Below are 27,686 nucleotides of genomic sequence, written 5' to 3' on the forward strand. Positions count from 1 at the left end.
TGCGGCCAAAGGAAAAAAAAAAAAGGATGGCTCTGTGGCATTCAGAGCTTTATATATATATATTTTTGCCAAATACACCTCATGCTTTCTTGTTTTGCTCCATTTCCCTCTATATAATTCTTCTGATATATTGCTTATTACAGGAGGGCTTGTTTTCTGCTCATCTTTGTATATCTTTTTTTTTTTTTTTTTTTTTTGTGGTACGTGGGCCTCTCACTGTTGTGGCCTCTAACGTCTCTTCCGTTTGGGAGCACAGGCTCCGGATGCGTAGGCCCAGGAGCCATGGCTCACGGGCCCAGCTGCTCTGCGGCACGTGGGATCTTCCTGGACCGGGGCACGAACCCGCATCCCCTGCATCGGCAGGCGGACTCTCAACCACTGCGCCACCAGGGAAGCCCATCTTTGTATATCTTGCAACATGTAAAGCAGTACCCTGCACACAGTAGTGTGTAATACATAAATGAGGTGGTGTGGAGTAGAGTGAAGGGGCATCAGAGAAGAGAGAAAGACTCCATGGAGTTTTCGGGACAGTATCGCACACAGTAAGGTGGCTGCCACCCCAGCTGCAAACCAGTGGCAGGGATGCAGTACACTTAGGAAGGGAGGCAACACCAACTGATGTAAAGAACACGGGAGCCAGGACACCCAGATTTGAATCCCAGCTCATCCAGTTCCTGACAAGGCCTCAACCAATTTGCTTAAGCTCTGTAAGCATATTTTCTCAACTCCAAAGTAGGGAATACTAATACCAGCTTCTGCTTTGTGAGGAGGGAGGGAGGGAGGGAGACGCAAGAGGGAGGAGATATGGGGATATATGTATACATATAGCTGATTCACTTTGTTATACAGGAGAAACTAACACACCATTGTAAAGCAATTATACTCCAATAAAGATGTTAAAAAAAATAATAATACCACCTTCATCCTAGGGTTGTTTTATGGATTAAATGAGATAACGTGAGGGAAGGCCTCTATTCCAGTGCTGCCATGTTGGAATCATTCTGTAAGCTCTTCCTGAATGATTATGGTTCTCATTTTTCAAGTACTATCGATGCTGTTTCCCTCATTGTGAAGTGAACAAGGTCAAGGTCACAGGTCTAGTCCCTCGGGAGACTAGCCTATTAATATTACTGTTTTCCATAGTTAGAGAACATACCCCAAGCCAGCAAGTATACACTGGCTTAACAGGGACCAGCCCGGTGAGGAGAGAGATTAATGCAAATGAATCATTTATGCTGAAAAAATAATTCACAACATATAGTGTCACCATACAATGTTAAGAGTGATTGCTTCACTTGACTGAAACATTCATTACATTTTCTACTCATGGGGTATTTTTTTAAGGGACAGAAAGAAAATGTTTAGTAGAAAATTTACAGCCTTATACCTACTGGGATTTCTTCATAGTACAAACCATTTATGCAAAACAGATGCCTGAGGCACAGTGCCTGCGTGCACCTGTGGATTTGTTGGTTCTATGTCTTTTTCCCCACTCCTCCAGTTCTTGCAGACAACCTGAAATCCAACCCTGGAATTAAGTGGCAGTATTTCAGTTCAGAAGAAGGAATTTTCACTGTTTTCCCAGCACACAAGTTCCGGTGTAAGGGCAGCTATGAGCATCGCAGTAGGTACGTTGACTTGCTTGCCAAAGTTTTAATTACTGCTGAAGAGTAATCTGTATAAAACATAGACTCCCCATTCATACACACAGCTCCGCCTCCAAACTGTGGTTTCAGAAACTTATCCTGAAATGATTTCATTATTTAACATATGTGGGTGTAGAAATGCCTGGGAAGGCAAATGATGAAGCCTGGAACTTTTTCAGAACTATCTAACAAGCCAAATAAAACAAGGTATTTACTAAGAAATAAAAAATTTTGAAGCACCCAGTCTGTTTTGAGTTTCAGACACCTTCGTTGAGAGACAAATGATAATACCTTCTCTCAAGGGCATTGCTAGAAGACTTTACAGCATATCTCCAAATAGAGTTTGTGATTCTCAGCTTTCCTTTCTGTGATAACATGCTTGGCCATCCTTTTGAAATTTACATGCAAATCTCAGCTGCTAGAAATTTTAAGGTTGTCCAGAAAACACTGGATCGAGGGCCCTTAACACGCTGCTTTTCTCAGGAAATGACTTGAGATGCTACCACTTAGCTAGAAGGGCGGTAATGGTGAGATGATTTGTATGACAACACTCATCAATTTACAGAACCCCTTAGGCAAAGATACTTTCCTTTTTAATCCCCACAGTTTCCCTTTTGCAGTGTTAGATGTTTGATGCCAGAACTTCTGGAACTAGTGCAAGATGCCTGCTTTGCATGCCACGTTTTTTGAGACTAAACCACCATTTTAGCTTCTTTCCATCTTTGCTTTAAATTATATCTATTCACTAAACTTATTGTGATAATCACTTCATGATGTGTGTAAGTCAAATCATTATGCTGTACACCTTAAACTTATACAGTGCTGTATGTCAAGTACATCTCAATACAACTGGAAGAAAAAAATAAATAAATTGTATCTAAAATTTTCCCCAAGGAAAATACTACTTCTGTGCTTTTCCTAGAGGGACATTTGTATCATTTGTATGGTTTCTTCCGTTCCCTCCCTAGACAGCATGGTGAAGACTTGAGCATCTTGGAGACTGTACCAGAATCCTTGGGTTCTAGTCTGGCTCATCTCTCAGGAGAGGCCAAAGACACCATAAACCATCTAATTCTCATTTACTTCTAAGAAGATAGATTAGATGGCATTCTGCTTTTAATGGATCACCTGTGAGGGATGGTCCAAAAGGAAAAGCAGCACCTTGTCACAAATCAACATTCACCTACACTCTGGAGGTTTCACGAATCTCTACCCTAAATACGCATTAAATCAATCCTCAAGCCTCTGTTCCCTTGACTAAGTAATCTGAGTTCCTCTCCTCGTAGATTGCTGTCGTCGTCTCTTGACCTGTCCTCTCACCTCTGAGGCTTTTGCAAGGTCTCCACATTCTTTGAAGTGTAGAGTGGGTTTGCAGAGCATATCAGAAAGGAGCCAATTGCCCTATGAGGACCGCCCCAGATTGTACATATGATGCTGCTATTTATGTATCCCAGTAAAGCAGTTTTTAACAATTTATTGTGACAGTGTGAGCACATATTCTGCTCTTTATTTAGGTTGAGTTGAATTGGAAAGGAGGGGGTATGTCATTAAAAAAAAAAAAAAATCTACTCACCTAGCTTGGAGGACTTAAAAGTTCAGTATTCGACATGGTTGTCAGTGTTGGGATAGACAGATTTCCTAATTTTCTGTTGCCTCTTTCGCTTCTGTAGCCACCGCTTTTGGATTTTTTTCATCCAATTTCCCTACTTGGCTGAATGGTATTGACTAGTGAAAATATAATAGTGCTTTAGTATTAATGTAGGACTTTTGGCTTGAGAACAATTAGTGTAAACTTGGCCCAATTTTGAGTTTTTTTGGTACTTTGCCTGTATTTCTTAATTTGTGCCCAGGCTTTTGTGACTCAACTGGCATCTAACATTGCACAGAAAACTCTAGTGTTTTTAGGGGTGTCGATAAAGGAGAGAATTCTCTCGAGGCTGATTTGCTCTCTTAAGCTCCCTCTAATTTGTTCCAGCTTTAAAACTGTGAATAGAGACCTCATTAAGCCTCTTCTCACAAACCTGCCTGCACCGCACACTAGCAGAAGGTTGCTTTGGTGGGAGGCACTTCTCCTTTGGCGTTCCCCCCACCTCCACCCCCCCTCCCCTCCACCCCTTTTCTTAATGTTGGCCAACAAAAACCTGGCAAGAAGAGTGGCTATCACTGGCTTGGACAAATCTGATGGCACAGTTTTAAATGCTCGGATAAGGGGCCTTTTGGTGGCTGACCTGTGTAAATTGTTTCAGTACAGAAAGGAAAAGGGCCCTCCTAGCAGTGGCTTTTGTCTGGGGAGAGAGAAACCAGACCAGCTATTCAAAGCTGCTCAGTGTGCTCACAGATGACAGGCTGCCTCGGTTTTAGCCAAGCCCCACTCTAAATCTGCAGAGGACCCCGCACTGGCTGGTGGACTTTTTTCTCCCTGCTTTTCTGTCTCTCCCGCCCGGGGGGCCACCAGTTCCATTTCCAGGGAGGGTGGACTTTCACATATGCTGAAAAAGCCAGCCTTCCAAAGGCTTTGCTTAAATCCTTCTCCCGATTGCTTTAATCTTTGGAAGGCAGAAGTCACCAATCCCTGTTCTGCAGACGCACGCTGTTGTCTTGAGGTGTTGTTTTCAGTGCACCAGAATAGTTTCTCGTTCCGTGCTGGTCTCTCCATCCTTGTGTCAAACCCCCAGAAACACAGGGAGGCCAGCATGCCTGCGCATATGTAGCACTCATAGCTGTGTTAGGTTGAGGCCTTTACTCTAAACCAGGACTGACCCCAGAGAGCTTCTCCCCATTCTAGACCTATCTACGTCTCCACTGTCCGGCCGCAGTCAAAGCACATAGTAGTGATCCTGGACCACGGGGCTTCCGTCACAGACACCCAGCTTCAGATTGCCAAGGACGCTGCCCAGGTCATCCTCAGCGCCATCGATGAACACGATAAGGTGATGATGACCCCAGTGACCGCCCCCCCATTGGCACTGGGTCTTTCTTGAATACCTTTTTAAAAGTACTTTATGTTTTATGATATGTATTTTTCAATCCACCTTTAAAAATGACTTTGAGAAAAGAGAGTGCTGTAGTTTTTATTCTAGTATTTAAGGAAGCAGCCACCAACCCTGGTTCCAAATGTCTATAAAACCATCCCCACCAAACTGAGTCTTGCACTTCCTTATTGGCCCCTGCCTAGACTTCTAATCAGCTCTGACTTTCACACTGGAAATTATACTGAGGAACAGGGCTAGGGCTTGGACACTGGTGTACGACTTGTCTTTATCTCAAGATTGATGGGAGGGAAGGGAGAAAAGAAGGCTGCTAGAGGTTTACTAATCTCTAGGATACCTCAGAGATAGGCGTGTTTACAACTAATGATAATCTATTGCCTGTAGACATTTTCTGCTTCATCATTTTGACTTTTCCACCTCCTAAGGTTTTACTCACTAATCTAGTTGTTTAAAACACACACCCTATGCCTTTACCCTCACCGCCACCTCCAGTAGGAGAATCCAGATGATTAGTACTTGCCAAGATTTTTCTGTGTGCGAAATACTGTTTTTAATGTTCTAGATGAACACCGTACTGCTGACTTCATCTTGGAACAAAAGGCAAATTCTAGGGTCCCTGTCCCTTACCAGTCCTCAACTCATCTTCTTCAAATTTGATAGGTTGATGCCTCTAGGCATTTCTTTTTAAACTCTCCAAAACTGTTCTGTAGGACTTGTCACTTTTGGCGCTCTTCTGAAATGTAGAAAACCTTTCCCTGGCAGAATAACAAGGTTTGTCTGTCTGTTTGTTTTCCCCTCCAGATCTCCATGCTGACTGTGGCAGACACCGTCAGGACTTGCTCACTTGACCAGTGCTATAAGACATTCCTGTCTCCAGCCACCAGTGAGACCAAAAGGAAAATGTCCACCTTCGTCAGTAGTGTCAAGTCTTTGGACAGCCCTACCCAGCATGCGGTGGGATTTCAAAAGGCATTTCAGCTGATTCGAAGCACAAACAATAGCACCAAGTTCCAAGCAAGTAAGTGCCTTTGCTCACTAATAAATTAGGTTCTCAGGGCTTCCCTGGTGGCGCAGTGGTTGAGAGTCCGCCTGCCGATGCAGGGGACACAGGTTCGTGCCCCGGTCCGGGAAGATCCCACATGCTGCAGAGCGGCTGGGCCCGTGAGCCATGGCCGCTGAGCCTGCGCGTCCGGCGTCTGTGCTCCGCAACGGGAGAGGCCACAACAGTGAGAGGCCCGCGTACCGGAAAAAAAATAAAATAAAAAAATAAATTAGTTGCTCATAAACTAACAGATAAAGGATGGTAATAGAAATATATTGTAAATTGATCACATAACTGTGTCTACAGGGATTTTTTTCTAAATTGACGGGATAAAAATTTCTTGTGTTGTCATAATGGTCATCTAATACTAGGATCTTACTAGATTTTCTCAGCTTTTCCAATCAAAGGTACTCAGTCTGCACGATTTCTTTACTCCCTGAGCCTCTTCTTCCTGCCCCTTTATTAGGAACATATCCCTGTTTCTTTCCCAGGAGAATATCCACATCCTTTTTGATGCTAATTGTCAGCCTCAAGTTCTCAGTGACTTAGAGTGGCTGTCTGCTTGTGCGCATGTGCTCAGAAACGGGGCAGCCGGAATTCTTGCCTTGATCCTTCCTTCTTCTAACCAGCTGTCATTTAGATGAGCACAGCCCTTCAAACGTACAAAGGCACTCTAATTTAATTTTCATGTGTTAAAGAAAATCTGGAATTAGGATGCATGCTAAAGTAAAGGGAAGGATATTTGAAATAAGATACATGCTTTGAAACTACTGAAAGGAATCTATGTCGTTTTCTCTTTTATATTCGAAAATCTGTTTGCAGGTTGTTTTTTTCAATGAACGTATCCTATTGAGATAAATTTAAAGAATATATTGTCAAGCTCTTCAGTGTGTCTGCATTAAAACTAAGACAACATTGATAAATGCACAACTTAGTGCCTGGCACATGGTAGGCCCTTGAAAGACAGAAGCTACTGTAATTATTACAGCTAATGATGGTAAATGGCGTATCAGTTTTACGTTTCTGTGTATTGTTATCTCACAGTTTATTATCGCACAGTTTCCGTGGGTCAGGAGTCCATGCGTTGCTGAGCTGCTTCTCTGTTTAGGACTGCACAAGGCTGCATTCTAGGTGTCAGCCAAGTCTGTGGATTCATTGAGGGTCAGAGTCCTCTTCCAAGCTCAAGCATTGGCAGAATTCATTTCTTTGCAATTGTGAAACTCATGTCTACTTGTTTCTTCAAGGCCAGGAGGAGAGCATCTTTTCTTCATGCCCCTGACTTCGGGGAAGGCTTGGACCCTCTTTTAAAGGCCTTGTCTAACCTAATCAGTCTTACTCTCCCTTTTGATTTAAACAGATTACTCTCCTTCATGGTTAGCTTATTAAGATCTTCATTACGTCTGCAGAATCCCTCCATCTTTGCCAAATATATAGCACAGTCACAAGAATGATATCGCATCACCTTAGCCATATTGTATTGGCCAGAAGCAAATTACTGGTCATGCCCACACTCAAGAGGAGGGAGTCATACAAGGTTGGGGGTCATTGGGGTCATCTTAGAATTTTGCCTGCCAGCCTTGGCAAGCACCAGCTATCCACAGACCAATATTACAGGATGGCTGAGTGTAAAGTTGTCCATAGTTCAATAAGGCCAAAGGATAAGGCCAACCTCTTAAGTATTCAAGACAGATTGGCTAGTTGGTCAATGCCATTTACCTGTGGATGCCATTTACCAGCTGCCATCCGGCTGTCAGCATTCCTCACCAGATGTGCTCTTGTTACTTGATTCTTCAGTCATCAAACCATCTTTAGAGATGAAGTCCAATTTCGATGATTATTACACTGTTTAAGCAATGGAGAGAAATGTTATACTGGCAGCAGCTAGGCAGTGAGTGTGTCAAGTGAGCTTGAGGTGAGGTAATGAGGATTGTTTGGGGAGCACGGGAAGCTAGAGGGTGCATGCTCCATCAAGAAGGCAGCTGCTCTTCTGTTCAGCCTCTCGTTGCCTTGCAGGAATGCCTGTCCAGTGTTGCCAGATATTCTGTTTTAAGAGAAGCCAGAAATCTGGATTTTTATGTGAAACCCCTTCATTTTCAAATGTTGTCATTCGTTCAGCTTTAAAACTGTGAATAGGGACCTCATTAAACCTCTTCTTACAAGCCTTCCTGCCCTGCACATTAGCAGAAGACTGCTTTGACAGGAAACGTTTCTCCTTTGGGTTTTGGGGGGTTTTCTTAATGTTGGCAAGCAAAAACATGGAAAGAAGAGTGACCATCACAGATTTGGACACATTTTGATGTCTTTTTTCTAAATGCTCAGAGGAGTCTTTTTTAGGCCAAGTAAGATGTTTCTAAAGTTTAGCTCACAGGCCTCCACTTTACAACTCCTACTGGCAGTTCAAAGAAAAAAGAACCCAAATTAGACTGTATATAAAGAAACACATCAGGAATTAGTATTACCCAGTTTATTAAGGAGAAGTTTGAGCTGCTCTCCAGCAGTGTTGCACAGTGGTTAAGTATGTGGGTTTTGAATTTCAACCAGTTTGTGTTCAAATTCCTACTCTGAAATTTTTCTAAACTTGTGTGAATTATTTGATTTCTCCAGGTCTGGTTTCCCCATCTGCAAACTGGGAGTAATAATAAGATCCAGGGTTCCATCATAAATATTAAATAAATATTAGCTGTGGTTATTATGATATTCTGTTTCCTTCAAGACTTCTAGCTCTGGGGACTTCCCTGGCAGTCCAGTGGTTAAAGACTTCGCCTTCCAATGCAGGGGGTGCGGGTTCGGTCCCTGGTTGGGGAGCTAAGATCCCACATGCCTTGTGGCCAAAAAACCAAAACATAAAAAATGGAAGCAATATTGTAACAAATTCAATAAAGACTTTAAAAATGGTCCACATTAAAATATATATGTATGTATGTATGTATTTATTTATTTATTTATTTATTTATTTTAAAAAAAGGAAAAGCCTAGCTCTGGCTAAAGGAGAGCGGATACCCTAGATGTCCTAAGTTGACCCCAAGCCCAAAGACGGTCAAGGACCATTAGTAGCCTTGGCCACAGCATGGTGAGGGGTCTATGTACTCCTCTCAGGAGCTTGTACTCTACATCATTACTTGTGTTCACTCCACAGGCAATTATTTAGCATCTACTGTATACCTGGCACTGTTTGCAGGCCATGGGATAGGATTATTCCAGTGAGCCTACCCTGTAGGGTTATTGTAAGGATTAGTCTGTGAATGAAAGAAAAGTATCTGCCCCACATTGGTGGTCATATGAACAGAAGCCACATGGCATATATCATGGTGGCTTTGTACTAATTTGCTTTGTACTAATCAGAAAATCTAAAACTTTTATCCAGTGCTGGCTCTTTTTCAGTCCCATGGTAGATCTGTAACTGATACCATCGACACATTTGGATTGTTTGTTCTGGGTTTGTCTGGGGGGTAACTGGTTGGGGAGGGTCATTTTGTAGCAGAAGGAATAAGATGGTTAGGAGTGGGAATCTAATGGCATGGGCAAAGCCCAAATTTGAGTTGTTCTTCCCGCTTTGATATTGACCCCAAGGAATGCTGGTGGCTTAGACAGGGACTTGTCAAACGGAGAGGGTTGCATTTTCTTCCAGGTACATGCTGTGTCTTTGCCCTGCCCCAAGTCCCTATAATTACTCATCCCTAACACTTACTAATCACAAGGCTTAATGTTCCCATGAGCGACTAGAGAGGGGATATCCTAGTAAGTAAAAAAAAAAAATAAATCAGGGGCTTCTCTGGTGGCGCAATGGTTGAGAGTCCTCCTGCTGATGCAGGGGACACGGGTTTGTGCCCCAGTCTGGGAAGATCCCACATGCCGCGGAGCGGCTTGGCCCGTGAGCCATGGCCGCTGAGCCTGCGCGTCTGGAGCCTGTGCTCCACAACAGGAGAGGCCACAACAGTGAGAGGCCCACATACCGCAAACAAACAAACAAACAAACAAATAAATAAATAAGACCAAATTTGGCAGGTCTGATATCTAAAAATAGAAAAATAACTCAATTTTGCCTAAGGATAGGGCAGGGGTAGAGTCAGGGGCTGGGCAGAGACAGTGAGGATGCTTGCAGAGTGTATGTCTTATTGTTGGGACGGAACGAAAATACGCTTGGCGACTCAAGGAGCTGCAGGCTGCAGGCCCTTCTGGTTTTCCAGTTGTGTACCTGCGCCTAAAACCAGCTCTCAGTGACAGCGTGTTTTATCCAGAATCGTAAAGCCAAGTAAGAAAATTCAAGAGTTCATTTTAGGTCAGTCTTACAGGTGTCCAGGAATTTATCACACATAAATGACAAACCACAGGGCGATGGTTTGTTAGCTTCATGGTATATCTGTATTCTACCTGCTAGGGTCAAGTAGTATTTTCCAGTCTGAAGCTTAAGTGAGCTGTTTAGCATCCTAAAAAAAATAATTTACAGGACTGTATTTACAACACTGGAAAAAGATTGACGTCTAGTTTAAGACAGGGATATTCCCTAGTTTATGATATTTTTTTACATCAGCTTTCATATCTTAATTTCTGATGAAAAAATATGTAATTTAAATTTGCAGTTAATATTTATTAGAGAATTGTTCAAGCATCAAAATTAGCTTTAAGACTTGCTTATATATTAAGTCTTAGTAGTAATTATTCAATTCTGCATAATAAAGGATGTTGCAGTGTCTAGAATGGAAATTTACAAACGGAAGAAAATTCTGTCATTGTACCCTCATAATTGTTAGGATAATTTTTTAAATTATCTATTCCTGGGCAATAAATTACCCAACAGTCACTGGTTTAAGGCAATAAACATTATTGTCTCAGTGTCTGTAGGTCAGGAATCTGGGCACAGCATGGTTGGGTGCCTCTGGCTAAAGGTATCTCATGAGGTTGCAGTTAAACTGTTGTCCACAGCTGCTGTCATCTCATAGTTCAACTTGAGAAAGATCTGCTTCTAAGTTCACTGACATGGTTGCTGGCAGATTCGTTTCTGAAGGCCTCAGTACCTTGCCTCTCCATGGGAGAGCTCACAACATGCTCTCTGGCTTCCCCGAGAGAGAGCACACAGGTGGAAGCCACTGTCTTTCTGTAACCTAATCCATCTCTTGACACCCTGTGACCTCTGCTGCATTCGGTTCACAAGAAGCCGGTCATTAAATCTAGTCCACATTCAAAGGGAGACCACACAGGGATGTGAATATCAGGAAGTGAGATCATTGGGGGACCAACCTGGAGGTTGCCTACCCCAGTAGCTATAAAGCAATCTCAGATAAATGACAACCATAAGAACCTGAAGAATTAAGCATATAGCATATCAATCATTAGTTCTCAATAAAAAGGTAAACGTCTGTGTAGCTTGTCTTAAAAATAGATATTGAATCAAGGAACCTCAGATTAAAAAGACAGTATAAAAATCCAGCTGGCTTATTTCCCTTCCTCCATTAAAGCCATCATTCAGCCTCTGCATCTTTAGTGGTAGGAAATGCACCACTTTTATTTTTGAGTAAATCCACTTGAAAGAAGTTTTCACCCTGAGCTAAAATGACTGGTTGGAGAGTCATTTTACTCTAGAGTCAAAGGTGCTACTTCAGGCCAATGAGAGGGTTTTGTTTTTGTTTTGTTTGTGTTGAGGTTTCTTTCTTTTCTCTTTTATCGTCTAATTACCATCACCCTTTGGCTTTCACTCTTTTTTTAAACTATAATTGACCCTTTTTTTAAAATGTTCTTTTTTTTTAACATTTAATTTTTATTTATTTATTTAGTTAGTTAGTTAGTTAGTTAGTTTTTGGCTACGTTGGGCCAAAAAATAAATTTTTTGGCTGCGTGCGGGCTTTCTCTAGTTGCAGCGAGCGGGGGCTACTCTTTGTTGTGGTGCACAGGCTTCTCATTGCAGTGGCTTCTCTTGTGGAGCACAGGCTCGAGGTGCACGGGCCTCAGTCGTTCCAGCCTGCAGGCTCACTAGTTGCAGCATGCGGGCTCAGTAGTTGTGGCTTGCAGGCTTAGTTGCTCCGTGGCACATGGGATCCTCCCGGACCAGGGATCGAACCTGTGGCCCCTGCATTGGCAGGCAGATTCTTAACCACTGTGCCACCAGGGAAGTCTGGCTTTCACTCTTAAATTAACCAGTTGATCCTCACAGCAACCCTGTGAAATAAATACTGTCATTGTCCCCATGTTGTTGTAGATAAGGACATTTAGGTGTAGAAGGGTTAGGAAATCTGCCTAAAACAACCCAGATACAGCTTGAAAGTGGCACAGCTGGGATGTGAACACAAGCAACCTGGCTCCTATATCCATGCTTTTATTGCTCTCCTACACTGGTAAGTTTTAAAACAAAAATGTTTTTGGCACTACCTGGCATAGAGACAGATAACCTTACATGTCTCACGAGTCCCTGGCAGAACCACCATTTTAAAGCCTAGTCCTGGGACTTCCCTGGTGGTCCAGTGGTTAAGACTCCACACTACCAATGCAGGGGGCCTGGGTTCAATCTCTGGTCAGGGAACTAGATCCCACATGCCACAACTAAAAGATCCTGCATGCCACAACTAAAAGATCCTGCATGCCGCAACTAAAGATCCCACGTACCTCAATGAAGATCCCTCATGCAGCAACAAAGAGTCCGTGTGCTGCAACTAAGACCCGGTGGAGCCAAACAAATAAAAATAAATAATTTTTTTTTAAAGCCTAGTCCTCCCAAAAATGTGTGTTCCTGGGGAAGACCCTGAGACACTAAGGAAAAGGTAAATCAGGTTCTGAATCCTCCATTTCAGAAGGCAGGAAAGATGTCCGTTTAGGATGGCTAAATTACCACAACCGTAGATCCCTAAAGGAACACACCTTCTTCGATCTGGTAAACTCATTAGGAACATCTCCTTACCTGACACTGGGTAAATGAGGCCTCGTGGCCCACCACGGGCAGGATGAAAGAGCAGCGGAGGCAGGAAGACGAAAGCCCGGCATCAGATGGGCAGGAGTAGGAACGGTGGACCGGGCAGGTCCTCAAGGCAGGAAAGCCCAGTGAAATAGAAACTGAGTAGCTGCCTTTAGCCAGACTCCGATGTAACATTCAGTTTGCATGTTTTTGTTTAGATACAGACATGGTCATCATTTACCTGTCTGCTGGCATTACATCAAAGGACTCTTCAGAAGAAGATAAAAAGGCGACTCTCCGTGTCATCAGTGAAGAAAATAGCTTTCTAAACAACTCCGTAATGATTCTCACCTACGCCCTCATGAACGGTAGGTAGTGTTTCGAGATTCGTTTCTTTCAGATGAAAGTTCTGTCTAAGTGCATGCTGCTTTCAAAAAAATAATGAAGAACCATCACAGGGTGCTTTGATGAAGGGTATAAGAAGCAGATTCCTTCCCAAGCCCGTCTTTCTCTACCTCCCATGGGTACTCAGGGTGTGTGTTAGGATGTCCCTGTCTCTCCATCTCTCTCTCTCCGGCCAGCTGCTCATTTCTAAACTGTCACCAGTTATGTGGTCCTGCACAGGATTCTGTACAGCTCCATTTTTTTCACTTCTCCTCATATTCTTGGATTTTGATACTGCATAGAGGTTATTAACTTATCTCATTGATTTAAGAGCAGGAAGCTGAAGTACTGACCTAGATTCTTCTGTATAACCAGGGCAGTGAATATCACATTTCCCTGCGAAATCACTACCTGGAGCCTCTTGTGACACTTTCTCCATCTCCCCTTCCTTAACTGTGTCATTGGAGATGAGAATTATCTACTTGACAGGGTTACCGTGAAGACTAACCCTGATGTATGGCAGGCACCCAGGACGGTGCCAGGCACTTGCTAGGTACTCTTTAAAGTTGATTGTGTTGCTATTAAATCAGACAGTATGTGAGAGGGTTTAGTAAACTAGCAAATCTGAGGAAATACTCATTATTTTTCCTTCAGCAATTTAACCATACTCCAGTCTGATGAAAGCCCAATTTTCCAGCCTCTCTGCTGTGTCATGTCCCTCCCACCTGTTAATACACAGCTCTTCGTCCTCTTATTTGGGTCCCTTTTCCTCAGTGTTCAAAGTGGTCCCATTCTCTTGTGGGTTTTTTTGTTTTTGTTTTTTTTTTTGCAGTACGCGGGCCTCTCACTGTTGTGGCCTCTCCCGTTGTGGAGCACAGGCTCCGACGCGCAGACTCAGTGGCCATGGCTAACGGGCCTAACCGCTCCGCGGCATGCGGGGTCTTCCCGGACCGGGGCACGAACCCATGTCCCCTGCATCGGCAGGCGGACTCTCAACCACTACGCCACCAGGGAAGCCCCATTCTCTTGTTTTTAAGAGAACATATCTTGATCCAGCAGCCCTTCCCACCTATGGGCTTTTATCTCCCCTATCCACTTTCAGATTTCCATGCAGAACCAGGTGGCTTTAGGGACACTGGTTCTCATATTTTAATGGGATAAGGATATATTAGAGACTCATTTTTAAAATGCAGACTCCCAGGCAGTATCTACAGATTTGTACTCAGACCCTCTTAGATGGGGCCCAGGAATCTGTGTTTTGGCCAACACGATTTTTTTGCAGGTTTTTTTTTTTTTTTTTTTTTTTTTTTGTGGTATGCGGGCCTCTCACTGTTGTGGCCTCTCCCGTTGCGGAGCACAGGCTCCGGATGCACAGGCTCAGCGGCCATGGCTCACGGGCCCAGCCGCTCCGCGGCATGTGGGATCTTCCCAGACCGGGGCACGAACCTGTGTCCCCTGCATCGGCAGGCGGACTCTCAACCACTGCGCCACCAGGGAAGCCCTTGCAGATATTTTTGTGGACTGCATACACATGGAAGAACACAGGGGCTGGTGTCTAGAGGTTCTCAGTTTCAGTCTCCATTTTGCTAGCCATGTGGCTTATGGCAAATTACTTAATCTCTTGAGGGCCTCAGTTTTATCTGTAAAATGAAAAGAACAACGTCTTCATAGGATTGCTGTGATAATAAATATACAAGATATGTTGTGTTTATTGAGCATGTACCATATACAACATAGTGCACTGAGGTCTTAGAGCTGTAGTACACAAAATCTCTGTCTTCAGGAAGCCCCTGACCCAGTGAAGAAGACAGACAAGGCAGATGAATTAAATGCAATAGTACAGGAGTAAGGAAACATAAAAGGAAGTGATCATGTCTTTTCCATTCAATTTGAAGGTCTTCCCAAGCAGATACTGAGTAAAGAAATTTTCTTGCTGTCACCGATCTCTTCACTGTTCCTAGGTCTTCCCACTGGAGTATCTTGTGCTCTTGCTGTGCCCCTGATAATTCCATTCTTTGAAACTTCTGGTTACTTCCCTCTAACTATTCTCATCTTTTCTCTTTCTCCCCTTAATCTAGCCTGGCATATGTCCTCATTGCAAGTTTTCCACCTCTCTGAGAGATATCTCTGAACATTGTTCACGAGGGTTGACACATTCCCTTAACTCTGTCAATTCAAATAGGGAAGCAGAGCCACTATGAAAATTTTGGTACAACAAACTTATTATCAGAATAAGAGTGTATACTGTTGGTGGGAATGTAAATTGGTACAGCCACTATGGAAAACAATATGGAAGTTCCTTAAAAAACTAAGACTTGAGCTACCATATGATCTAGCAATCCCACTCCTAGGTTTATATCTGGAAAAGACAAAAACTCTAATTCAAAAAGATACACGCACCCCAATGTTCATAGCAGCGCTATTTATAATAGCCAAGACATGGAAACACCCCAAGTGCCCATCAACAGATGATTAGTTTAAGAAGATGTGGTGTAATATATATGGAATCTAAAAAAAAAAAAAAAAAAAAAAAAAGGTTCTGAAGAACCTAGGGGCAGGACAGGAATAAAGACATAGAGAATGGACTTGAGGACACAGAGAGGGGGAAGGGTAAGCTGGGACGAAGTGAGAGAGTGACATGGACATATATACACTACCAAATGTAAAATAGCTAGCTAGTGGGAAGCAGTTACATAGCACAGGGAGATCAGCTCGGTGCTTTGTGACCACCTAGAGGGGTGGGATAGGGAGTGTGGGAGGGAGACGCAAGAGGGAGGAGATATGGGGATATATGTATATGTATAGCTGATTCACTTTATACAGCAGAAACTAACACACCATTGTAAAGCAATTATACCCCAATAAAGATGTTTAAAAAAAAAAGATTTGGTGTATATATACAATGGAATATTTCTCAGCCATAAAAAAGAATGAAATATTGTCATTTGCAGCAACATGGATGAACCTAGAGAATATTATACTAAGTGAAGTAGTCAGACAAAGAAAGACAAATATGAGATCACTTATGTGTGGAATCTTAAAAAATACAAATCATACATATATATAATATATTATATATATAATACATATCTATATATAAAACAGAAACAGACTCACAGACATAGAAAACACACCAAAGGGGAAAGGGCTTGGGGGGAGGGATAAATTAGGAGTATGGGATTAACAAATAGAAACTACTATACATAAAATAGATAAGCAACAAGGATTTACCGTATAACACAGGGAACTATATTCATTATAATGGAAAATAATCTGAAAAATATATATGTATATAACTGAATCACTTTGCTGTACCCCTGAAACCAGCACAATATTGTAAATCAACTATACTCCAATTAAAAAAAAGAAGAGTGTACACAATTAAGGGGGGAAACTGGAAGAGTAAAGATGCAAAAAGAGAAATTGACAACTCAAAAGTTATTAACCAGCTCTGGTCTGGATGAACAAGTTGGAACTTGCAGGGATTTCTGGAGGCTAGGAACACTGAAGACTGCTTAGGAGGTCTGGTGTAGAAGTCTATGAGAGGTTGTTGGCTCTTCATGGCTGCTGCCCCTGTGAATTCTCAGTGAAGCATCTGGAGTGGGGTTGCCCTTGGTGAGTATGCCAGCAGCTGGGAAAGGGAACTGAACACAGAGCAGAAGAGTGGGACAAACTAGAACATTCTGGTTCCTTTATGTCTGTCTCTTAACATCTCTCTCTTCACCTCTTAAATCTTACAACACTTCACTTTTGGCCACCTTTAACCTGGAAGCATAGAAGAAAGGGGATTGTGGGAAATGTAGTTTCCAGCATGACCACATTGATGATAGAATAATCCAGTCTGCCACCCTACTGACTCTACTGCCACCCCTGCATAACATTTCGTGATGGAGTAACATAAAAAAAATGGAGTGACATAAAGTAACCCAATCTTTGATATCCCGTACTGTGCTTCTTTGTCTAGTAGATGTTCCTGTTTGTTACTTTTCTTGTACATTTTGAAAGAGCCGTGCAGTGCATGACAAAGAAAGGAAATGTGTTTATTACCTTGAAGTTGTCTCCTTTTATCATTCACCCCTGTGAGTTTATCAAGGGTGTAAGATCAGGGATCAATCACGTCTTTTGTGTTGTCTTTTACTCCCGGACATGGGAGGTGAGTGTCTTTTACCACTCACCTCCCATGTGAATTCTGTGTCAAGCAAAGGCAACAATAATCTGATTCAGACTTTCCTTTAGCATTGTCTGAGTGGAGCAAAATCCAAATTATTTACATACAGCGTGTGAAGAAAGAAATTATATTCATTAGATCTTGCCGTGACTTTAGAAATGGACTTACAAGGCTAGAAGTATATATACTTTCTATTTAGAAATGATAAAGTCACTTAAGGTAGGTGAGCCATGAACTCTTCAGATTTTTTTAATGACCAAGCAGTTCAAGAACATGAGGCAAAACCTTTTTAAAACTCATTGGTAGAATCTCAGTAGTGACTGAAATCATTTGAATTTGTTTACAATGGTACTCATATGGGACCAGTTACTAATCCTTTTGACTGTGTTCCAACAATAGCAAACCAAAATTTTAAAAAAGGTTTATTAAATTTATTTTTGTGCTATAGATTACAGATGTTGTAGAACAATTCAGCCCAGTATGCCTGAATCTTTTACAAAAATTTTAAAACTCTAAACATAAAAAAGTATACTAAATAAATCAAATCCAGTATTATCCTAACAATATAAAGCATGAAAACATTTGTAATTAAAATGAGCTTAAAGAAACAGGGTTTGGAGACACCATTCAATACAATCCATAATTCTTTCATTTAGTTGCATGAGACTTTGGCAAGTGTTTAATAGGCAAAGAGGTAAGAAATGAAATGGTAAACCTCTATCCTTTAAAACTCTTACAACTTCATCTACTAATTTAAATTAAATGCAAACTTGTTAATCATTACTTTTGCTTTCAAATATTAAACGCAGAAAAATAATTTAAATTTTATAATTAAACTTTAAGGGAAGAACATCCTTGCTGGGTGGGGGGGGGGTTCCTTTATTTACTCATGTGTTTTTCATCATTGCCTTTTGAAGAATTCCTTTGCCCTATTGACTATTTGAGGAAAGATCACGGCTCCAGCTTTGTTCATCAGCAGGAACTGGTATCTGTGTCCTGAGTCCACACTGTCTCTGCAAAGACCCCCTTGGCATTGCAAGACTTCATCTAGACCCTTATTAGATCTAAATGGCAAAGTTATTATATGGATATCCACTGTTTTGTTTTACATTGTCTTCCCTTGGCTTTTTATTTTAGATGGGGTGACTGGTTTGAAAGAGCTGGCTTTTCTGAGAGATCTTGCTGAACAGAACTCAGGGAAGTATGGCGTGCTGGACCGGACAGCCTTGCCTGTGATTAAGGGCAGCATGATGGTGCTGAACCAGCTGAGTAATCTGGAGACCACAGTTGGCAGGTTCTATACCAACCTTCCCAACCGGATGATTGATGAAGCTGTCTTTAGCCTCCCCTTCTCTGATGAGATGGGAGATGGTGAGTTTGGAGAAAACTTCCTACTAAAGGAAGGGGGAAAGAAATGGGCAGGAGTCAAACAGTAACTTTTAAATATTGTTCAGTACTTACCATGTGAGCATTAGGGAGTGTGGGCAGGCAAGGGAGCGGGCATCACTTTCTCTGGTCAGAGGATTGTGTAGCTTCCTGCCATTGGTCCAGTTAGCACTGTATTCTAGAGCAGAAATCCCCAGCCCTATTTTTTCCTCATTGCCCTAGCCTCAGTCAACATAATGGGTACATCTACTAGGGAAGCTTTGTGAGGGTTCCCCAATATCTAAAGGCTAGGGATTTTGGAACTAAAGAGTAACTTTGCATAGCAGATGGTAAATAAAAGTCAGAAGTGCTTGGAATTCGGCCTCAAAGGCAAGGCAACACAATGTCGTCAAATAGATACAGGCTTGACATGGAGAGGATTTCAAATCCCACTCTACCACTTACGCTGTTGTCCTTGGTAATGTATTTAATCTTGTTAATTCACATCTGGTTATCTGTTCAAAACGTAATGACATCTTTCATGTAATACGTCTTTGAGTTATTAGGTGTATAAGATTATATTACTGCCCAGCATACCTCTCAATAATGATGACTGCTGTTTATTTATTTATTATTTTACTTTTGTTGTTATTACTATTATTGTTATCACTATCCTGATGTCACAAGTTACCCATAATACGATGTTGGGTAAAGTGTTTAATCTTCACATGGTTTAACTTTTGGTCTTTGAAGTAGAAAAAATCATATTTCCATCAAAGTAGTTGCGAAGATGAAATGCACTAGTATATGTAAAGCATCTAGAATAATGCCAGACCAACAGTATGTGCTCACTAAAAACACAGCTTTTTTCTTTTCCTCCTCATATTCTTGCTCATCTTTTTCCCCCACATCCTTCCCTCTCTTCTTTCTTGATAGAGAAGGTTGAAGAGGCAGCTAATTACTAGACAGCATCACCATATGAGATCTTGTATTTATGTTCCATTAACTAGGAATTTTCACAAATAGATATTCAGAGAAAACTCATGTATAAAAAGTAATAAGCCTTATAGAGACTGTGTTTTCTAGAAACTAGGTAGACATGTTCTTTCTATAAGGAAGAAATATGATAGCTACTGCTAACCTCAATTTTTTTATCCTTCCTAGTTCTGGCAGGGCCAACAGATGTGTATAGAATAGAAACTCCCACCTTTAGATAAAGTTATTTCCTTTTGTAGGGAAATGTCAAGTCTTAAATGCTGAGTGCTTGACTGAGTGCCAGTCAAGCATTGTGTCAGGCAGTGATGGGCAAGGCACATATCTCACCCTCAACAAGCATTTTAATCTGATAAGAGAAAAACAGATCAATGAATTATGATAATTCTATGTGAAAGGAACTGAGACAGATGTAGAAACTGAGTCCTGTACAAGCACAGAGGATTATGCTGTCAAATTCTCTTACCATTAGTGGTATCAGGCAGAGTAGGACCTTTTCTGAAAATTACTGTACCATCCAGAGAGCTGCCATGAATGCTTTAAATTAAATCATGTGCAAAGCTGATGCTTTCCAAAGTGTAGTCCTTAGGGCCTGTTTTATGACTCCTATGCAGTGAGTTTCAGTGATTGGTTTACAGGTCTGCTGCATTCCCCTACTTGAGTGTGTCATTTTCATCTTTGTATCTTCAGTCCCTAGAATTACTGGGTGACACCTCCTCTAGCTCCGTGACAAGGGGACCCTGAGTCTAGGGAAGTTCATGTTTACGTGGCTCTAATTCAAAACCTCCACAGATTGAAATATCAGTTACTGGACATATTTCTTTTAAAATGCAAGTCTGTGTACTTTAAATTAAAGTAGGGAGGGCGTATGGGTATTTCATTAAGTGTAGGAAGAGCTTAGCATACTTTATTTGCCACAATGGGATAAAGAGTCTTCTGTCCAAATTGCTAATTGAGAAGTAAGACTGCGTTTCTTTTATCAAGCTTGCTCTCAGTATGTCCAGAGGAGAATAGAATTTTGAAGTGAGCATGTGGTCTCCGAGTATTTCTGTTGTACCTTACTTCTCTGTGAAAATGGCTTTAATCTTAGACCAAAGCCCAGGGGAATGTGGTGTGCAGACTGTGACTTCTGTCTCCCTGCTGACCCTCACAGTGCTGCTCGCATAACTTGTAACCCCTTTGTCCAGGGATACCTGAGTAAAAACCTCCTCCAAAATGCATTTTTAAAACCTTCTTAGTTACTTATTATTTTTTAAATGTTCTAAAACCAATAGATAGCATTCTAAATGTTGACTACTTAAAGAATGCTTTTGAAATTATAATAGGCACCCATTGCATAACTTTTCTTTTTTCTTGTCTTATTGAGATGTAATTGATATACAACATAGCAATAGTTTTAGGTGTACAACATAATGATTTGATATATATATATATATTGGAGAATAATGACCCCAGTAAGCTTAGTTAATACCAGCCACCTCACATAGTAATAATTTGTTTCTTGTGCTGAGAACTTTTAAGATCTACTCTCAGCAACTTTCAAATATGCAATACTGTATCATTAACTACAGCCCCTGTGCTGTACATCCCCGAACTTATTTATCTTGTAACAAGGCATAACTTTTTTTTTTTTTTTTTTTTTTTTTTGCTGTACGCGGGCCTCTCACTGCTGTGGCCTCTCCCGTTGCGGAGCACAGGCTCCGGACACACAGGCTCCGCGGCCATGGCTCGCGGGCCCAGCCGCTCCGCGGCATGTGGGATCTTCCGGGATCGGGGCACGAACCCGTGTCCCCTGCATCGGCAGGTGGACTCTCAACCACTGCGCCACCAGGGAAGCCCAAGGCATAACTTTTCACAAGGTTTTTCAGTGTTGCATCCACTTCTTCCTACCAAGTGACACAGTTAATTGGCCTTTGCAATCACAACAACTCAGTATTACTTGGAGTGGACATCAGACATGATTCTCTCTGTAGAAGACTTCAGAGATCCATATCCCTTTTCTGGTGTTGATAGAAGAAAGGCTTTCTGATGTGCTGCAAAAGCATGAACGTCAAGTGCAGGAAAATACAAGAGCAAGATGGAGAGAAACGATCCATCTTTTTTTGGCGGGGGGTGGGTACGCAGGCCTCTCACTGCTGTGGCCTCTCCCGTTGCGGAGCACAGGCTCCAGACGCGCAGGCTCAGCGGCCATGGCTCACGGGCCTGGCCGCTCCGCGGCATGTGGGATCTTCCTGGACCGGGGCACGAACCCGTGTCCCCTGCATCAGCAGGTGGACTCTCAACCACTGTGCCACCAGGGAAGCCCGATCCATCTTTTTGTTCTAAGTTTCATTTAGAGCCATAGGGTTGTAGAATTGCTGGGGTCCTAGAGATCACTTTGTCTCAGCTCCCCATGTGATACATAAAGTGATGTATTCAGAGAGGTGGAACAACTTGCCCAGCCCAGCAGTAGAACTGGAAGGACAGCCCAGCTGGCTTGGGGCTTGAGGCCACGCACTGACCGCTATTCATGCCCTCTCCTTCTGTACATCTTCCTCCCCTTGGCTTTTCCCTTTCCCTAATTATCTAATTGTTTTTCTGTGGCCTGTGAGCTAAGAATGGTTTTTATCTATTTAAAGCTTTGTTGGAAAAGAAACAAAAAAGTATATGCAACAGAGAATATATGGCTCACAATGCTTAAAATATCTACTATCTGACCCTTTACATAAAATTTACAAACTCCTGGCCCAAGTGACTAGAAATACATTCCTTTAGAACCTTAGTGTCTCCTTCTAAGTGGTCAGATAATAAGATTCTGTACCTTTCTAGGTTTTTTTTTCCTCATCATCTTCCTGTTTTTTGATAGGATTCATTAATAAAATATAGTACCTTATAAGCTTTCCTTTATCCGTAATCTCTTTCATTTAACAACCCCTAGAAATTAGTAAGGCAGTTACTACTGTGTCCTTTAAACAGACATGAAGACCAAGGCTCAAAGTTATGTCCAGTGTCACATGCATGATACATAAGTGGCACAGCTAGGCTAGAACCCAGAATTTTAGATTCTTTGTCTTTCAAATTCAACTGAACCATCCTCACTTCAGGAAGTAGAATGATGTGTATTAAGTGTTGCTGATGTTTTGCACTGATCTGGAATAGCATATCCTTTTAGGTGAAAAAATAGTGGAAAATATACAAATTCCCTCCATTTAAGTTAACTAATATCTGAACCCCCAAAAGAGTCTATTTTCCTCACACTCTAACTCCCTTATGCTGTCTGCAAAGGCAGTGCTTGGTTAGTGTATGACACGGAAAACTTTTCTTCAGAGCAAATTGAGACGGCTGATATTAGCCTTCACAGTTCCCTAGAGTACAGCACCAGCCTTTGTTCGGTGCCTTTTCTGCCGTCCTTTGAATATTTTTTGTTTTTAACCCACAGGTTTGATAATGACTGTGAGTAAACCCTGTTATTTTGGAAACCTCCTTCTGGGAATTGTAGGAGTGGATGTGAACTTGGCTTACATCCTTGAAGATGTGACATATTACCAAGATTCTTTGGCTTCCTATACTTTTCTCATAGATGACAAAGGTAATCTGCTAAAATCTAATCATAGGAAAGAATGATTTTTTAGCATCTTGGAGAAAATCATCTAGACATTCTGATACTAACAAAGTAGGAAAATGATAGTATTTGTAGAAAAACTGTGTGACTAGGACTACTCATATTTCATAGAACACCTCAACGATGGCAGAATGAATCTAAAAATTATGCATTTGTTTCTGTTTTGTGTTGAGAGATAGGTAACAGTTATTTTGTAACATCAGGAAATTAGACTTGAGGATTGAATGACACATAGAATGTGATCCTTTGGATCCTTTTTCGGTCTATATTGTTTTCTTTACATTTACTGGCATTAAAGTTTATGTGATAGATTAGAATATTTTATGAAACGAAAACCAAATGACCAGTACCTCAAAAATACTCTTGATGAGGCAGATGTCTGATAATTTAAGGTGTCTTGCTACATTTCCAGTTTTATGGAAGAACACATAAAATAAGTTCAGTTTTTTATTGGACTGTTGAGTTACAGACTGAGATATTGAGTGTCGGGCAGCCATCCCAGAGTATCCCGTATTTCAAACTTGTGATGGGCACTTTTATCAGAATCAGTACTTCCTACAACATGTTTCCCATAGCATGCATTTTTGTTTTCTTATTTCAGGGTATACCCTTATGCACCCATCTCTTACCAGGCCATATTTACTATCGGAACCCCCCCTTCATACTGATATCATCCATTATGAAAATATCCCCAAATTTGAGTTGGTTCGGCAAAATATCCTAAGGTAAGGAAAAGATGAGGGTCGTAGTATTTTGTTTTTCTCTGATAATAGGATCCATTGAGGTCAAATACGAGTGTTTATAATAGGATATAAAACAAGTGTACAAATTATTTTAATGGTATCAAAAGTGTAATTTTTAATATAAGAATCGTAGCCAAAATTTTGTTTACTTTGTAAAACAGGTAAGATCTCTCAGAACTATTATTTGGGGGAAATGTCTTGTAAATCAAATTCTTATGTTCACGTTGCCTTTAGTTGTAAAATCAGATATATCTTATCTCAGTTTTTAAAATGCTCCAGTTATATCAAGTGGAAAAATTTTGGCAAAATAAGAGGGTTAAGTTGAGGACCAGCTCCAGAGCATGCCAAAAAATAGCTTGGCAAAGTAGCGTCCATTCCAAGTTGACAGCACAATCGTATCCAACGTTTTCTCTTGAAATAAGGAACAGATTGGATTTTTTCCCACTGTGATACATTATTTTGGCAGATGGTAACCTATAGAGAAATGGGTCTTTGTGCTCACTGGTTGTAAATTAATGACTGAGTGATTTGAGACAAGTTGGTCTCTGGAAAGAATTACAACTGGGGGGCAGGGTAGAGAGTAAGGAATGTTTTTGGTGCAGAGCTGACAGAATGCTTTTACAAAATTGAAAATCTCACATTATCTCTTTCAAAAGTGATGAGCTTCATTGCTTTTCAAAATCAGGAGGTGGTCATTGACTCACAGCATCTTCCCTGCCTTTAATTAAGTGCTTCATTTTATCTTTCGCCTGAAGTATTGCATTCTGTTTGCCAACGCAGCCTCCCTCTGGGCAGCCAGATTATCGCAGTCCCTGTGAACTCATCCCTGTCCTGGCACATAAACAAGCTGAGAGAAACTGGAAAGGAAGCCTACAACGTTAGCTATGCCTGGAAGATGGTAAGTGAGAGGAAGCCTCCTTTGCCTGAGGAGCTGTGGGGTGCTGCGTTCTTCCTCATACGGGAATTGTAGGGAACATCGGTCTGATAAAGGTTACTAATCAGCTTTAAAGTGATTGGAAAAAGAAGAGATTCCACAGAAATTTTATATATTTTTTTCCTTTTTTGTTTATAAAACCAGTCATTGTTCATGATGAATAAATCAAGCCATATAAAAAATAAAAAAGTGACCTTTGCCCTTTCCCCTCCTGACTTTTACCTCCTGTCTCCCAGAGGTAACCACTTTGATCATTTTCCAGAAAATTATTATTCACACACAGGCATGTATCTCTGTGTGTGTATGTGTGTGTGCATACAACTTTAATGGCTCTGTAGTATTGCATTACATAGACGGATCAAATTTCTTTTAACAGTCCCCTGTTAATACACATTTAGATTGTGTCCAGTTTTGTTTTTATCATTTTCAACTCATATTGCGGAAGTTGGGAGTTGAAAAGGAGATACGGAACCATAAATGTCCTCTGTTGATGCCAAGGAAAAGAAAGGTTTAGATTAGAATGTGGATTATTCCCACGTGTCACAAGCAGATTGACAGTGTAGCCGTACCTGTGGCATGCACTTCAGCTTTCTTTCACTAGCCTTGTTCAGATACTAGGCCTTGAAGAATCATAGAGAAATAGAATCTGACACACACTGTCCGTCTTACTTATGTTTTTGTCCTTTAGTCCTTCTTCCAAGCATAGCATAATAATGCTATCATGGGGCCCTAAATACTGTAATTGACTAAAAGAATAGTGGACTTTGATTTTTTTTATCATCAAATATTAATCATTAAACTTAAAATGCAGTCATACTTGAGATTCTCTTGGAGGACCATATCTGCTGTTTTACCTGTTGTTGACTCCAAATGGATCTGTTTATTCATTCATTTAAAAACTGCTTGTTGAACATTGACTATGAACTAAGAAGAATAAAGAAGAATGATATTGCCTCTGCCCTCATAGAGCATCCAGCTTAGTGATAGAAGCAGAGAATTCAACAACTCTGTACAGTGTCTGCATAGGAATGACAGGAATTAGGAGTAGCCAATACACCTTCAGACATGACTCTCCTCTGACCTTTCTGTTTGGTTTTTAAAGCATCATGTGGCAAGTGTAATTTCTAAAATGGAAATGAAATTAAACAAAATAATAAAACCATTTGAAAAACACGTTTACAAGCCTAATTCTACTGATATTTTACTGATAATGCAGATTTGAAAAAGGTCAAAGTCTTTTGAAACTCCCTGAGTCAGCTCATTTTCAGGAATTTTTTTGAGAATGATTGCACCATATGCCCTTATTTTTACAATTATACAATTTTTAAATAAAGTCTAATTGCTTAATTTTTCACATCAGAAAGAGTGAGCCAGACACCAGAATTCTGAATTGAAGAATACTTTTATATTTGAAATTGGAGACTGCTTATCTTACAGTATATCCTGATTGAAAGCAATTACAGTTACATCCTGGGAAAATATCTATATTAATGTTTGTTGGCATTAAAAGAGAAAGATGGAAATGGAGGCATTTTAAGACCTTCTTTGTACAGTAAATAAACCTAGTGTTAACATTTTGGAAAGAAGTATTATCTTCTTAAGATGGTCTTTCTTCAGTCATACAGGTAAATTCTGGCTACTCCACTTAGCCAAATGGATATAATCATGTAGTCACTTGAGGTAGAAGTGTTAGTTTTCTCAGAGTTCTGAAATTGTTAAGAACATCACTATTAAGTGAAAAATTAAAGAAGTAATAAATAATGAAATTGAAGTTAAAAAGGCTTGCCTGGTTCCCCAGGAATAAGAATAAGTATTTTTAAGCTTTTTTTAGTTACACTGGAGGGAGGGGCGATTAGGTACTCTTCTTGTCCTCAGGAATAAAATGGATTCTTCTACTAAATATAATTTAAATAGATTTAGTTGATGTTGATAATAATAGGTTAAACTGCTTAGCATCTGTAGATATAGCAGATACTGGTGGATTTTTTCACTGAATTAATTTAAAGGTAAAATGAGAGATTACGTTAGCAGTATTAAGAGATTACTACTCTGTCACTGTGTAACCCCCATCCATCTTTGAGCGTATGAGGCTCCATGCTGTGACAGAAGGAACTATTGACCATTAGAAGGTATTGCAATATTCCTGTGTTACACGGTCACGGTTCACTTCAAAACATGAACCCCATGGACAGTCAGTGAAAAAAACCACTCCCCAGTCATGGAGAGCTCTTCTAGATATGTTATACATAGTTCCTTACTGCAAAGACTGTTTTTTCGGCTAAGAACACAATAGGAAGAAGACCTGTATTGAAATCTGTTTTCCTTTCCAGCTAAAAACTATTTATAAAGTGTTGCTTTTAGATGCTTAGGGTAAATTTTTTTTTTCTCTTACAGAATTGACCCAGTTATAAAATTATATTCTGGTCATTTTGGTAAAGTTTTTGCCTTTTGGTTCCTTAAAACATGCAACACAGAAAACAAACTCAAAGGATGACTGTGTGAGATGGGAAGAGGGGAAGTAGTAAATGCCACTTCAGAACACTCTGTCACTCTCTAATTTGTTGGGTGGAGGAAGAGGATTAAGTTTGCTAATCTAATTGAATATCCTTGGCAGCGGTACTTGAAAGCAATTCCAGGAAGACGCAAATTTCCCCTGTGTTTAAAAAGATTCTGCAACCATCCTCATAAATCCTACATTACACTGAACCTGCCTAGTTAAAAAATTTCTCCTTGATCGTTAAGTAAATCCTTTGAGCTGCTCTGGTTCTGACCATCTTTAGTTCTGACTTAGCTGGTTATCACTCTTTTCATTTATTTACACACCATCTTTTAAATAGATTCTGTTCATCTCTTAAGATAATGGACTTAGAGAAGTTTGGCTTTCTTGTATTTTTAAGTCAAGGAGCTGGAACTAAGTAGTTTGACTTGGCTTTTGAC

General features: G+C 40.9%; 1 protein-coding gene across 1 annotated transcript in view; it reads left to right on the forward strand.

Annotated features, from left to right (window-relative positions):
- The window catches only part of CACHD1 (cache domain containing 1), a 218,511-nt gene that overhangs the window by 151,357 nt on the left and 39,468 nt on the right, over positions 1 to 27,686 (forward strand). Inside the window, exons 5-12 of the mRNA XM_082613088.1 lie at positions 1,502 to 1,628; positions 4,432 to 4,576; positions 5,438 to 5,654; positions 12,780 to 12,929; positions 18,251 to 18,484; positions 22,890 to 23,039; positions 23,674 to 23,797; positions 24,596 to 24,713. Coding sequence (XP_082469214.1) covers positions 1,502 to 1,628; positions 4,432 to 4,576; positions 5,438 to 5,654; positions 12,780 to 12,929; positions 18,251 to 18,484; positions 22,890 to 23,039; positions 23,674 to 23,797; positions 24,596 to 24,713 — 1,265 coding nt within the window. The remainder of the gene's footprint in view (positions 1 to 1,501; positions 1,629 to 4,431; positions 4,577 to 5,437; positions 5,655 to 12,779; positions 12,930 to 18,250; positions 18,485 to 22,889; positions 23,040 to 23,673; positions 23,798 to 24,595; positions 24,714 to 27,686) is intronic.

The sequence above is a fragment of the Mesoplodon mirus genome (genome assembly GCF_964341445.2).
Source record: "Mesoplodon mirus genome assembly, chromosome: 3".
NCBI classification, from domain to species: Eukaryota; Metazoa; Chordata; class Mammalia; order Artiodactyla; family Ziphiidae; genus Mesoplodon; species Mesoplodon mirus.